The sequence below is a fragment of the Glandiceps talaboti genome, chromosome 3 (genome assembly GCF_964340395.1).
Source record: "Glandiceps talaboti chromosome 3, keGlaTala1.1, whole genome shotgun sequence".
Lineage (NCBI taxonomy): Eukaryota > Metazoa > Hemichordata > Enteropneusta > Spengelidae > Glandiceps > Glandiceps talaboti.
The window spans coordinates 13,113,163-13,129,521 of NC_135551.1; the positions used below are offsets into that span (position 1 = coordinate 13,113,163).

The 16,359-nt window shown below is 35.0% G+C and overlaps 1 protein-coding gene across 1 annotated transcript; it reads right to left on the reverse strand.

Annotated features, from left to right (window-relative positions):
- Positions 1-1,041: 1,041 nt before the first annotated feature.
- Positions 1,042-16,359, reverse strand: LOC144432790 (uncharacterized). Its single transcript, XM_078121069.1, has 12 exons — positions 16,300-16,359; positions 15,837-15,910; positions 11,205-11,235; positions 10,229-10,375; positions 9,644-9,775; positions 6,778-6,888; positions 4,672-4,946; positions 3,873-4,003; positions 3,140-3,394; positions 2,394-2,580; positions 1,670-1,770; positions 1,042-1,275 (listed from the first exon to the last, which is right to left on the reverse strand). Exons 2-12 carry the CDS (start codon positions 15,888-15,890, stop codon positions 1,260-1,262), a joined length of 1,440 nt encoding a protein of 479 aa, XP_077977195.1. The 5' UTR covers positions 15,891-15,910; positions 16,300-16,359; the 3' UTR covers positions 1,042-1,259.

The following is a 16,359-nucleotide window of genomic DNA, read 5'->3' on the forward strand; positions in this document are numbered from 1 at the left end:
ATATATATGAGGAAGAGGATTGGTCCAAGTATTGATCCTTGGGGTACCCCACACTTAATTTGTTTTGGATTGGAGTTGATACCATTTATGCTAACGACCTGTTGTCTATTTTTAAGGTAATTTTGACACCAAAGGAGCGGAACACCTCTAATGCCGTAATAATATAACTTTTGGATAAGAATATGATGGTCAATTGTATCGAATGCTTTTTTGAGGTCGATAAAAATGCCAAAGGTGACGAAGCCCTGGTCCATTTTGTCAGTAATATCAGATATGAGGTCAGCAAGGGCAATTTTCGTATTAAACTTTTTTCGGAAACCGTATTGAGTACTGAGAAGAATGTCAAATTTATCTAGAAATGATACTAATTGGTCTTTAACGATTAATTCAAATAGTTTGCTAAGGGCTGGTAAAATTGAGATGGGCCTGTAATTGCTAACATCAAGGGTCGATCCTGTCTTATAAATTGGGGTGATTTTGGCAAATTTGAGGGCGTCAGGGAATATACCTTGGGAAAGTGAGCAGTTAATTATGTGTGTTAGTGGGTGGGAAATGATATGGGCTGCATCAATTATTAGTTTAGGATGAATGTTGTCATATCCCATAGCTTTTCTGGGATCCATGCGTTTTATCTTTTCCACAATATCACTGTACACAACTGGGTGCAAGAAGAGCGAGTCATAATAATTATCATTTAGATAATGATTAAAATTTGCCGTTGGGGTGATTTTTGAGGCAAGTTTTGGGCCAATGTCGGTGAAAAAGTCGTTGAATGTTTCTGCGATATCTAGTTTCCCTGAAATGATCTTGTGATCTACACTAATTTGTTTTGGTGAAGTCATTTTGTTGCTGCTTTTATTTAAGATCTCATTAATTACTTTTAAGTGTATATATATTTCATTTGATGCATTTATTTATTTATTTGCAGATCTAACAGTTGCAGATGTCATTATAGGAAAGTATTTATGGAAAGTCAAACAGTATCACACAACATTTACGATCTTCAAATTAATGGGTAATCACAACTTAATTTTGCTTTTAATGATGATAATTTTATTAATACCGAAAACCAAAATCATAGACTTAATTAAACTAACAATATGACAATATAAATTACATAATCAATTTTTATAGATTGATGTTTAATTAATTAATAAATAACCACCACCAATATAATTCAACTAATAATTCGCAGATAATGTCTTCAAATCGTTTGAACGTGGCCTGGGTAGATTTTCTGGTTCTGGTCTTCTGAATGTTCACTTATTGGTGCATCTAGAAAAAATAGAAATGAAATGTTCTGGGTATGATTATAATATTATGAAAATAATAGCGGCAGTGTGAACCTGTCGTTACAAGTCGAAGATGATTATTTACAAAACCTCTTTATCATGACGGTTTATTCGCAGAACAATATGGGTATATACGTCAAAGCTTGAGTTAAGAGAGGTATAAGTGAACTAATTGCCACTGAGGACGTTTACTCATATTTCAAGTACCACACAACTGATGACGTAGTTGTTGTGATGTAGAATGACCAGAATACAAACTCCTTGTTTAGTGTTGAAAGATTGTATTTGTCCGCCGTGCTTATTAGTAGCAACAGAGTGGTAATATCGGGCATAATAATATTCTATGTGGTAAAAAAAGAACAAGCTGTCAAACACACCTTTCCCCTTGAGGGGAAGTAAACGGACCATGGGTTATGAAGGAATGACTAGATCCAGTAGTTATTTCACCAAGTTCTCTTTTGAGTCCATTCACACATGCCTATAAAAGAGTGAATGGGAAGAGATTTATAACCCTTTAATGACTTGGTTTATGTAACTCTTTGTAGTTATCCCTTAAATATAGGTTGTCAGGCTTTAAATATTTGTAATAGTTTAATGTATGAAGTATACTTAATTGCGCATACCAATCGATATGGTATTGAAATATGCAAATTCTTGGTAAATACAATATCAGGACGAAAGCTTTAAAAGTACGTAAATTCGAAATAAAGTCTGCTGGCAATAAGTACGTATTTACATATTATATAAAAGAATGATAATCGGCTGTAACAGATAATCGCAAATCTGTGAACAAAACACATCTGCTGTGACTTGCACGACTTACAAGGTAATATTATACCACAGAACAGAAAGTTGATCTGTTAGTGATCTATCACTTTTAAATGGCAGTTGAGAATATTAATATAGCTATTGTCAATTGCCAATATTATTAATTGGACTATATTGAATATATATATATATATATATATATATATATATATATATATATATATATATATATATATATATATATATATATATATATATATATATATATATATATACATGAATATATATGAAAGAAATGTTTAGGTTCTTTTCTGTAGTTATTTTAGTACATACCAGGTCACAGGGAGTTCCCACATCATCTATTATGCATATTCTAACAGAGCAATGTAGGTACAGGTCAATATCATCCGGAATGGACACAAAGACTCCCTGAAGAATATCCCAGATATTCACACAAAACAGTTTCTCCAACGCATTTCCAGAGGCTTGCTCATAACCAGCCACACCATCACTTAGGCAGCTAAAAAACAAACATATATAGACATTTTAGTATTTGTGTATTACAAGAAGGGGGTAGTATCAATGTAATAGCAACAACAAATTCATCAACATCATCACCATCAGCATCATCATCATCATCAACAACAACAACAACAACAACAACAACAACAACGAAATCGTCATCATTTCTGTCGCAAACTAATATAAAAACCATAAGACTTTTTCTTAAAGGTCTAAACGTATAATTTGTCATTCGCCCTACACATGGAAGGCCCATAGCATCATAGCTACATGCAATAAACAATTAACTCAAATGAACAACTAACAAACAAACAAAAACAAACAAACAAACAAACAAATAAATATACAAATTACAAACACACATAAGTAATCAAGCATTAATAACTAAATAACTAAATGAATGAATAAATAAATAAATAGATAAATAGCTAGCTAGCTAGCTGGCTAGGTAGGTAGGTAGGTAGGTAGGTAGGTAGGTAGGTTGGTTGGTTGGTTGGTTGGTTGGTTGGAGGTAAAAATAATTACAAATAATTTAATTGAAGTGACATTAGACCTACCCATCAGTAAGAATACCATATGACACTGAACTAAGCCCAGGATCTGCATTGTCCGACATGAAACAGTTCTGCACTAATAGTTCCAGATTATAGTCATTGCTTTTAACAGCGATACCAAAGTATATGAAAGTGTCTTCACATATTACAATGGGGAACTCAGTAGCAGGGTCTAAGGTATCAGTGAAACTATCGTCGCTGTAGAGTGTTGCTTCAACCGTGTATGTGCCAAATCCCAAGAAGTGAACAAATCTATGACTGAAAGATGAACAAGTAACAGACTTCTTTTAGTCCAAGGGGCAATTGTAACTCTGCAAGTTTGAATATCTTGAATGGCACATTATAGCAAATATGTTTTGTAAAGAAAAATGTGTCAAAAAAAGTCATGAAGAATCGTGATACATTGTTTAGAACTACAACTAATTTAATATAGCTTATCGTTAGCTGATCGGATATTTTAGACTAATTATCATATAGATAATCATATTGCCCATTGTATCTGAACATACTCTATTTGAATTGCAAGTTCAAAGTTGTATTGGCCAATACCATATGACCATAGGTAGAGTCAGACACAGGAGCTATTAAAGGGAATGCCACTCCAGGAAAACGATATACCTATTTTCTGATGGCAAAGGCTAACATTTCTTTTATTTACACTAGAATATGTTGCCATGCATCTAAAGCTAAAAAAAATTGTTATAGGGAATATATATTATAAACATTTGTCACTTACCATGGATTGGCAACGATGTGAATGGGTGCAACATCGTATTCCACTGGATACAAACATGTCATTTCAATAATTTCTCTATTTCCTGCAGAGAAGACCATGTTACTGTAGCTGACGTTGCCATCTTGTAACTCCTTAATATAAGAAAATAATGACATGTACATCACTATATCAAATATTTCTGTTTATTCTACCCGTGTCAAATCCATCCATCCAACCATCTATACATCACTCCATCCATCCATCCTCCCACTCACCCATCCACGAATCCATTCACCCAACAAGCCAACCATCTATCTATCCATCTATCCATTTTATTTTATAAGTCTTTTTTTCTTCAGAATATGACTGTAATTTGACATTCGGAATGTAATGTTATATTGTTTGGTTACAGATATTGACAATTTTAGAATGTTTAAAACGGTGCTTGGCCCATGATAAGAAAATAATTACATATACCGATATCAAATATATTTGGGGTTTTTCTGCTCTTGTCATATACATCCATCCATCCATCCATCCATCCATCCATATTTCTGCATACCCACCCACCCACCCATCCATCCATCCATCCATCCATCCATCCATACATACATCCATCAGTGCACCAACCCACCTACCAATCCACCCAGTAACCAAGCCATCCTTCCATCCATCCATCCATCCATCCATCCATCCATCCATTTTATTTTATAACTCTTGTTTCAGAATTTCAGAATGTAATGTCACATTGTTGTGTTACATACAGATAATGACACTTTTAGAATGTTTAAAAAACGGTGCTTGGCCTATGACCACTTACCAAGGACGTAGTCAAACAGTTGTAAAACATGGTTCTAAACACAAATACACCATCGCCCATAGTTCCCTCACAGGATGGATCATTAAGGTGGAATTCAGTTGCATCTGTCTCTCCAATGTGCAACTCAGTGGCCATCCATTCCATGGAAACAGCTACAAACATTTCATCGGCCTCACAGTGAATCTCGTTGGACGCTGGTTGAGATGTGCTTGGCTGGATGGAGGTTGGCTGACCGTTCGGCTGAGTGGTGATGGTTGCTTGAGTGGCTGGTGGGGCTAGAAAGATAGGGAACAGCTTATCATACAAAGAACGGTTGGTAATAATGAAGCTAGGATTGTAAGATAGGAAAGACTGCCCAATGATATGTTTACTTTGCATTTGTTTTCATTTTAAAGTGAATTACTGAGCAGATATTACATGTAGAGAGACTGAGATAGGAAAGCGAGATTGTGAACAAACACTGACGATATAAAAGCAAACATTTACAACACAGATTAATGATGAATACATGATATACAACCTACCTATCTGCCACTCTCTCTACTTACCTAATTACCTGACTACCACCTACTTATCTACCTACCCATCCATTCACCCATGACCCAACCACTCATCCATGATCCAACCAACCAACCAACCAACCAACCAACCACCCATGTACGTACATGCTCACGCACTACGTACCAACTTACCTATACCTACCTACCTACCTGCCTTCCTCCCTGCCTGCTTGTACGTACGTACGTACACACGTACGTACGTACATGCATACATACATACATACATACATACATACGTACATACGTACGCACGTACTCATACATACATACATATATACATACATACATACATACATTTTGTACATACATACGTACGTACGTACGTACACACGTACGCACGTACATACATACATGTATACACACATACATACATACATACATACACACATACATACACATACATACATACATACATACATACATACATACTCATTCAAAAGCCATAAATGTCAATTGTATGAATATGTTAAAACATAAAAATGTAATTTTCGATATGTTGAAATACATGACATGACATAACTTAATTATATTAAGGGTATATTGTCACCCACGCATTATGTCAATTCAAAACGTGCTTGCAAGTAGGCCTAGGCCTACAACGACCGTACGTCGGTGTTTCGAGTTACTTCTTTCGCACCTGATATGGCAATTGAGTGTTCCAAAGAAACCTTTCAAAAATCAAAAAAAAAAACCTAAAATAATTTTCATAAACTTCAAAAGCGTATTTTAAAAACATAATTAACATGTTTTCCTTTTCAATTTTATATATTTATCTTTCAAAAAATCAGAGTAGACGAAAACAATATATTAAACCTTTTACTATAAATAAATGGTTAAAAGTAGTCAGGAACACCAAAACAAAACAAAAAACACTACAGACAGAACATGATTTATTATGCTTATCAGTCAGTACGGCTTGTCATAATTTTGTCATGAGAAACATAGATAGAATAAAAAATAGCCACTCTAACTTGACTGTGCACTTTTTTTGATTTCACTGACCCTGGTATTGTCACTTATAGCTATCAAACCTGACACTGGGGTATAAGTTATATTACCGGTAAACGTACATTAAAACAGAAACTACTAAGTTTATTGTGTGATCGTTGTCCATTCACGACAATGGGTGTCTACTCCATTAGGTTTGCAGTTTTGAAAACATGAGTCATAGCATATGCGCAAACAATGAACCAAACGAACGAACGAACAAACAAACAAACAAACAAACAAACAAACAAACAAACAAACGTACGTCTCCAAACACAAAATACTACATTTAGTTTCCATTCCTCTCAAACACAACACAACACAACACTACGATGGGTATTCATGCTTGTAGCTTTGTAGTGTTAGAAAGATCAATCTATAAAATGTCATATATGGATTATCCTAATTACGACAACTAGAGTCTGTATCATTGGTCCTTATACAATATTTGGAATGTCAGTTAAGACGTTTAATGTCCCAATTTTGATTATACAAACGGAAAGTACCTGTTGCATATAATGAGAAGTTCTTGGTCTGCGATAAGAAACGATATACTTACGAACACAAAGAAAGCCATCGCCATGATAACCATCACTACACTCGCAAGAGTATTTATCAATTGCATAAATACAGTAGCAGCCTGCACAATTGGCACACCTGCAATCACCAGCTGTTCATGAAAAACATAAAGGAAAATAAATTTCCCGGTGACAGAACGCAGTGTCAGAATATATACTACCCAATCATGACATATATATACAAGGGACCGGTCAGTTTCTCCAGCCTGGGGGGGGGGGGGGGCTGGATTCTGGACAAAAAGGCACCGACCCCCCTGTCTGTAAAACCAAGAACAGGCTGACCCCCGCCTTTCACTTAATTCTAAAACAGGATGACCCCCATATATAATGTTCACATGACAGTTTTATATCGTGACTCGATGTGGACTGCTTGACTGTCTTGCATCTACTTTATAAGATCCCAGGAGAGCACTATCATAATTACAATTATTGACAACAGAGGTTAAATATATTCTAAAAGGAGTTTAATAGCATCTTGACTGAAAAAGTAGGGGGAAAGCTTGAGAAAGGAATATCTACATCTCTTATGAGGGTCGTAGGGGTCTCCCCCTAGAAGCCCAGGAGGTTTGTTAACTCTGAAAAGTCAATTTTAGACTATTCAGACCCTTTCAGACAATAATTTCCAAGCTTTACAAGACAACACCAACATGTTAATAGCAACTACATAGGGTTGAAATACTTTTTAAAAATAGTTTGACAGCATCCTGACAGTAAGAGGGGAAGAGCTTGAGACTGGAACCAATATTTAGGCTATTCAGACCCTTTCAAGCAATAACTTAATCCATGCTTTACAAGACAACACCATCAAGTATCAGAAACTATTCTTTATAACTTACATAGGGTGGAAATATGTTCTTAAAAAGTTAAATGGCATCATCATACACGTAGTAAAGGTCAGCAGTCTATTGGTAGTATCATTGGTAGGGGAGATTTAGAGTTTAAGGCAATTTTAGACTATCTTGGCAAACATTTCACATCTTTAAAAGACAATATCATCTCAAATTAGAATTGGATGAAAATATTAAACAAAATGTTAATACCACTAGCACAGTAAAACGGATGTTGGTGCATCTTATTGTTGGTTGAATGTATGAGTGACCTCTATCTTGGGATGAGGGAGTCCTTGGGGTTTCCCCCCTGGCAGATCTGCAGTTTTTTCTTCTATTATGGCAATGTTTAGGTTATTCATAGCCTTTGAGGTAATATTTCCAAGCTTTGAAAAGCTAACGTAAATGTAAGCTTTAAATGAGTTTCATATGTCACATAAATTTGGCCCCGTAACATTGGTATAGGGGCATTAATATTGCATGTAGAGTAATGTCACCAGTATGTTACAGAACTTTAGGTGGTCATACCTAGTGTATAATAGAAACTGGAATCTGTTGAGATGTGGTGATTCACAGTGTAGTGTCAGTAACATGTAGTGTCCAAAATAGAAAGTGTTTAAATTTGACCATTTACAAATGACGTATACATTAAAGTTTTGGGCTTATTACCGGAAAAGGACTGATGGCAATCTTTCGCAATGTAGTTCTCAACTTTTCATTGTGATGTTATCACGCAGGCAACTTTTGTGGTATTAGTAGGCAGATTGGTGCTGAAAAAAAGCACTATTTGCTTGTAACCTTTGCCTTTAAAACAAATAAATTACATTTTGAAATTGTTAAACAGCTCATGATGGCATTCGTGTCATCATGCGATGTCAATGGGAAAAATGTGAAAAGGGCCACCATTTCATAGTTATCATGTGTATGCGTATGTTGACTATAGCACCTGACATTTTTCAAAATGGCATGTTTGAGATACGTGTGGACACGCATAAACGATATATAGAACGCATGCACTGACACAAACACATGTGATCCAACATAGTTCCAATGAACGTCTGTTGGGAGCTAAAGATGTGTCTTTTCGATCCAAATATCTTTAATTCCATACATAATGGACAGATTTGGCTGAATTGTCATGGGAATATTTTAAGGGATATGTCGATACAGTACAATATTCAGGACATGATGACCCCTTCTGTGATGTATAAATTAGATGTACAAATGTGAACGTTTTTATCAAGAAGTTATATCTCGAAAACTGTAAAAGTGAATGGGTCTGGAAGTTGTTGGAGTGTCTCTAGGTATGTTACTCTGAAGATATTTTTTCAAGAAATATTGGCACAACTGGCCAGAAAAAACATGACCATGCCCTTAGCAACAACCAAATACTAATATATTTGTACCGATACCATTCAAAATGCATAGCGACGCTCTCACCAAAAGTCAAATGATAGTGTATATTGCAAAGATAACAATACTTAGAGGATGGGTAGGGAAGTGGATAAACATCCAAAAATGATGGATCTAATACTAAATAACAAGACCAAACCATTATAGCAACATTGCAATGATGGTATGTACGGCAATTATAGCGGCAGAAGTAGTTAGGTACATAAACATTTATTTTAAATGGTTAATCACCCAGCGGTTAAGTTACCGCAAATATCAACAATGAAATAACATTGAAATTTACAAAGTAACAACCAGGGTTGGATTAGCATGTGGTTAAACATCCTATAAACACTCTGACAAACTGAATAGTTGAGCTACAGCGTCATTGGTTGATTTTCTTTACAATACTATTTCTAAAATGTTAAGTGCTAATATTTAAAGGGACGTCGCCTTACACGTAGATGTTTATAGTGATTACATAATTATATATGTTAATTACTTATACTGGGTGTACAAAGTCAGGAGTGACATATTGTATTTACTCCAGAACGAATAGGGTGGTTAGATGGTTAAATACTAATAAAGTGTAGCATAAATTTGACTTGATAAATGAGGGTGCTCGTACCAACGTCAATACATCCGTGTGCTGGGTCTAATTCATCGCTCCAATCTTTACAATCTGGGAATAGGTTGCACGTTTGAGCGTTCCCAATGCAGCCGACTTCACCGCTGAAGTAGGTACACGTGTATACACATTCTGAAAGGAAAACAGAATAGAAATGAAATGAACAATTACAAATCTGTTGTGTATGTGAAATATAAACTATATGGAAAATGTGTTTTCATCGAATGTGAAGGGTTTCAATCACGGTCACATTGCAATAACAGTTATTTATTTCCATATTTGAAGTGTTTATTTTTGAAATAAACAAATGTCATTCTAACTACAATATTAGAATTAGTTGTCGTAAGTGAAAACACAATTTGAGGGGATATGTGGGTTTGGAAATAAAACAAGCACTGGTTTATGGAATAAAAACATGGGAAATAATTAAATATATCTACTGCAGCATAAGTTTTAGATTACACTTCTTGTGGAAGAAGAAGCATTGAAATGGTGTTGGTTAAAACACAGAACAAAGAATAAAGCAAGAATTAACAAAACAACTGTACTACTAGCAACTTGTAATGCCGACAGTTTATTCCTTACCATTAGCGTCTTCCGGATAGTCATAAAAAGGTGGGATATTAAGGCACACTATATCGTGTTCATCTTCACCATTAGGACAGTTATTGTTACCATCGCACACCCTAGCCTGAGGAAAACACTCGCCGGTGAAACATCGAAATTCACATCCTAAGGAACATATAACAATACTCAAATGAAAAACCTTACATGACATGTAAGGAAATATGTACCAAAGCTGAAACTAAAACTAACCAGATTTAAAACTAAATAAACAAACAAAACACACACACACACACACACACACACACACACACACACACACACACACACACACACACACAAAAAAAACCCACAAAAACACATGCAGAATTTTCATCCCTAATAAATAAAGCTGCCTTAGCTGTAAAGGTATTGTTTTGTTGGAGAGACAACTAACAATATATATTAAAAGTATAAAATATCGAAAACAAGACATTGTAAAGGTCTGGTATAGTAATAAGTGGAGTGGAAATCGTAATTCATTGGGGGAGGGGGGGGGGCTGAGTTTTGGGCACGGACCCAAAAAATATATGTAGCTGGCTTTATCATACCATACACAATTACATTTACCAAATGATGAATCAATACTTTTTTTTGGATATTATGGAAATGCGTGTAAGTTACTATATCTGACAAAAAAGTTCATTTTTTCAATGTTCCAATTGAGGATTTTATAGAATGTTCTTTTTTACGACCTATAAAGTGAAATATCTCCTCCTAGATATTTTTAGAAGTAAATAAATTGACATTTACAAACAGCTGGATTAGAATGAAACATTTCCTTTTTTGATCAAATTTGGTCACTCACAAAAAGCATGAGGAAATATATTAACAAAGTGCCCATTGCTTGTATAACCTCCAGTGACTGGTTTCCTAGTGGTATATATAACAATCCAATGTTTTGTTCACTATAAAGACTTAGTGATGTTTATATTTATAAAGATATTGCGTAACATACCAACTTCTTGCCTTTCTTTGATAGGAGAGTCCTTACCATGTAAAAGAAGAAGAAACATTACTTGTTTAAAATTCACAAATACATGACAACGAACTAGTCATTAAGCTGTATGCAAACAGTTACACTTTATTATTAAACATTATACAGTTGATGGACAGTTACAATAGTTGTATTAATTATCAGAACCTGTCCTGTTATGACTTAGGTAACAGCGACGTTAAGTTTACTTCTTCAAGCATTAAAAAAAACCCCACCCATTTACTTATTGATGTGTTGAGAAAGGGACTTGAACAAGAAGAAATGCACAATACATACATACATACATACATACATACATACATACATACATACATACATACATACATACATATGTAACCAATTTCCTGTTGCCCAGCTATGAACAAGTACCAGTTGCATATAATAATTTATATTTGGGCCTGAGGTGTCGCCGTTGGCTTTGTTTGGGATGCAAGTGTTAAGTGTACAGTTATGAAGAAACAACAACCACACACAGTCTGAGTTTGCAATGTTCACAACTATATTTACAAACTGCACAAGCGATACGAATACATACAAACGATACTCAATACATACAATGACATAATCAAACATCTAAATAATCCAATATGTGTCATCAATTAATCGTAATTCAACTGGACAGTATGCTTCGAAGGATTAGTGGTTTATGCCAAGTATGTAAATAGTTCAATATTGAAATATTTCAGTTAAATACAATAAATTCTAACGTCTAATCCATTTAACTTCCAATGAATTCTGAGTTTCGTCGAGTTAGGATACCGGCTTCTCAAAATCTCAATTCAACATGTAATGCTTCAATGAAATACTTAGTAGTTGTAGGAAACTCGGGATATTGCCACGTAACCCTCTATAAATTCAATCTAGATTCTATTATTGTTCTAAAGTATTCATTCACCAATCAAGGTACTCAAATCAGAGGTTAAGTATCAATGTATCCTAATAATTTAAAGTCAGTAACTTGTACGATTCAACTCAGAAATCAGGAAAGTATTATACTTGGAAGCTTATTCAACGACAGGTAAATTATCTTAAGGATCACATACAAAAAGTCAATAAAGTTAATCAATTATTCAATGGTATTAATATATTCAGTGACAATATAATTAATTCATAGTTCAGATCAACTGTGTCAGGAATCAAATACAAACTAATTAATTATTCAATGGAATTAATGTATTCAATGACAGTATAATTAATTCATAGTTCAGATCAACTGTGTCAGGAATCAAATACAAACTAATTAATTATACAATGGAATTAATGTATTCAATGACAGTATAATTAATTCATAGTTCAGATCAACTGTGTCAGGAATCAAATACAAACTAATTAATTATTCAATGGAATTAATGTATTCAATGACAGTAAAATTAATTCATAGTTCAGATCAACTGTGTCAGGAATCAAATACAAACTAATTAATTATACAATGGAATTAATGTATTCAGTGACAGTATAATTAATTCATAGTTCAGATCAGCTGTGTCAGGAATCAAATACAAACTAATAAATCATTCAATGGACAGTGACGACATCATTAGATTTACAGGCAAAATAAGTATTTTACTGAACACTGTGCACTCCACACGCTTAGAAATACATGTACTTGCAGACGAGTAGCTCTCTGTACCATTCAACTTCATAATTCAGCTCAGTAGTTTCAGCAACACGTCTTTTCTTCTCAGTTCCAATTCTCTCTCTCCTGACATTCTTTTCTTCCTCCTCGGCTCTCAGGCACACTTCTTCTACAGACCAGGGTCTACAAATACTGCTTTCGTAGTACTGAGGCATAAATAGAAACGTCCAAAACACGGGCAAATGAATGAGTTACTGAACACTGTACACGCCCACGCCAACGAATGGTCCTCATCAGCTTACAACTTCATACATTTTGCTGTTTGTCTTCTTTCAGCATAGTTGAGTAAGACGGTCAAGTTACTCTCTAAAATTAAATTCAGCTCAGTACTTCAGCAACGTGCCTTTCTTCTCCTTCTCCTCAGCTTCAATTCTCTCTCCGTCTTCAATTCTCTCTCCGTTTTTCTCGAACTTCTCTATCTCCTACCATTCTTTGCGTCTCCTTTGCTTCATGCGTGCTTCCAACAAGTTCTAGCTACAAGTTACAACTGACCACTGTCCAAGGTCAAGTCCCAGGGTTCCTTAGTTAGGGCGAGTCATAGCGCCCTCATGGTAAAGCTGCCAATACTTTTGTTTATATCATCTGGTTACACATACATACATACATACATACATACGTATACATATACATATACATATACATATACATATATAGCCTGAGACATAAAGCAGCATGGAAAGTTAGCGACTGCAATATTACGCCTGAAGATCATCCTGGTAAAACGGTCCATAGCGTAAATTCATAATGTAATATCATACTCGTCTTCTTTCATTTTATGCATGATATGCTCTCCAAGGTGATTGGGAACTCTACTTGGCGAAAGAAGAATGAAACTCTATGTACATATATATATATATATATATATATATATATATATATATATATATATATATATATATATATATATATATATATATATATATATATATATATATATATATATATATATATATATATATATATATATATATATATATATATATATATCAGATGATCAACGATCAACGAAGTACTGAACAAATCGACTAACAAACTGCCCACGCAAACTGATCCTAACGACGCTCAACAATGGTCCCTAACAGAAAGTTCCGATATAGCAAACGAATTTAACAACTTTTTCATTGGTCCAATCCTTGCATCAAATATTACATCAGTCACCAATTTCACACAATATCTCGACGGTAACTATCGCAACACTTTCTTCTTCCACCTTGTCTCTCAACAAGATATTTAAATGAAATATAAAGGCTTTAGACCGACGTAAAGTTATTGGCTACGACAAAATTCACCCGAGACTTTTCACACCTGCTGCCCATATCATCGCTCGTCCTCGTGCACACATCGTCAATTGTTCATCACTTAGCCAAGGGATATTACCAGTTTCTTTAAAAATAGCCAATTTATTAAAAAAAGGTCCAGCTGACAACGTTAGCAACTATAGAACCGTTTCAATTCTTTCTACATTCATTAAAATGACAGCGTCAGTTGTAAATAATCAGTTTATCAATTATGTTGAACCAAATATATTCTTCTAGATACGCCATGTGGATTCCGCAAAAAAACATAACACAAAATTGGCCCTTGCAGATCTGGTCTCTGATATAAGTGAACAAATAGACAATGGATTCATCACTTTCGGAATTTTCATTGACCTTAAAAAGGTATTTGATACCATAAACAACGACATCTTAATTCATAAATTAGAGCATTATGGCATGAGGCATTCAACTACATTGGTTCAAAAACCATCAGCAAACCGTTACCATTGACAAAAATATCATCCCCTTATAAACACATTCAATGTGGCGTCCCACAAAGATCGATTCTTGACCCCATTCTTTTCTTAATATTCATCAGCGACATAGCAAATTCTACCAACTCCTTCTAGTTTCTGTCTTTCGCAGATGACACAAACTTATTCATTTATCGAAGGAAACGAGATTAACCTTACCCACATAAAATGTAGATTTTCAGAAGGTTTGTGACTGGTGTCGAGCGAACAACCTAACGGTCAATGTTGAAAAAACTAATTACATAGTCTTTAAAACACCCCTTAAACCTGTGAGCGTGGGGGGGGGGGGGCAGTTTGGGAATCGATGGAAGTGAATTGATAAACGTCTCCTCGACAACGTATCTTGGAGATGAAGTCCCACAGCCAACACGTTGTGAAATCTATTGCTCCAAAGGTCGGACTAATCTCACTACTCCGACGCTTTATTCCGAAATCTATTCTTCTGTTACTGTACACCTTGCTTATTCTTCCACACAGAAACTACTGTGTCAAAATCTTTGGCAATACCTACACCTCTTTCTTGGAACCAATATATTTACTACACAAGAAATTTACACGTGTTATCACTTTCTCTGACGTTCATGTATGTAGCATCCACAACTAAACATTCAACCACCAAGTGGTCCTAATGACTTAAACATCCACATACCACTTCCTCATCAAAGTGTAACTGATCCTTATATCCATCTGTACATATGTGAATAAAGTATCATACCGTAGTAAGCATTCAAATAACAAACACTGTCTCCTGTGTCTACCTCTATCAACCCACTCACACACATATATACACGTCCACGTAAAACACTTTACACTGGCTAAGAGGATAGAGGGAAACCAAACAAAGGAGTTCATCGATATACATGTATAAAAAGTTAGGACAACAGAAATCTACGATGGCTGCACAATCTATTTCGTTCCCACCATTCGAAGTATTTCGAGTGAGAGCTGATGTTGGTTCAATCGGAACGCGTTGGCTAGAATGGGTTGAAGAATTCGAAACCTAATCGTGGCGATGGCGAATACCAATACTGAAAGGAAACGTGCATTGCTACAATATTATGCTGAGAAAGACATAGTCGAAGCGTGTGACGACGACGCACCGGAGAGAAGTGATGTGATGTGGCTGCAAATCAATAAATCAGTTAAAAAAAAGTAGTAGTCATACCTTTAAGGAAGCTACCGCCAAGGCGACAGAGAGTAGAACAACCTCTTTAAACATGTCTCTTTCGGAGTCGGTGTCTGAAATGTAATCAATGCAGACTTGATGATATTCTAACGAGGATGAACGATAATCAGAATTTGACATAGACTCTTTGGATTGAGGTGCATATACATATAGTTATTAATTCTTAACATGATAATGTGAAACCTTCATATTAATTTACTTCTTTCAAAGGACAGTTTGCATTACTGGGAAAAGTTCTATTTCTCGAAGTGCTTTAAAATATGCATGTTGCACAGAAATCTAGTCATCTCAAAGGTATTATAAGTATAAGAATACAGGAATTGAAATACAGATAGATCTATTGGAAAATCTGTATCCTCATTTGTATGATTTACCACTCTGATTGACAAATTGTACTCAGTTTCAATATTTCGAGATTTGGTAAATATTACAAACAACCTACCTGTTATGGAAGAATTAAAAACGGTAGCACGCGTACGCTCTTCGGTGTTCACTCACTCAA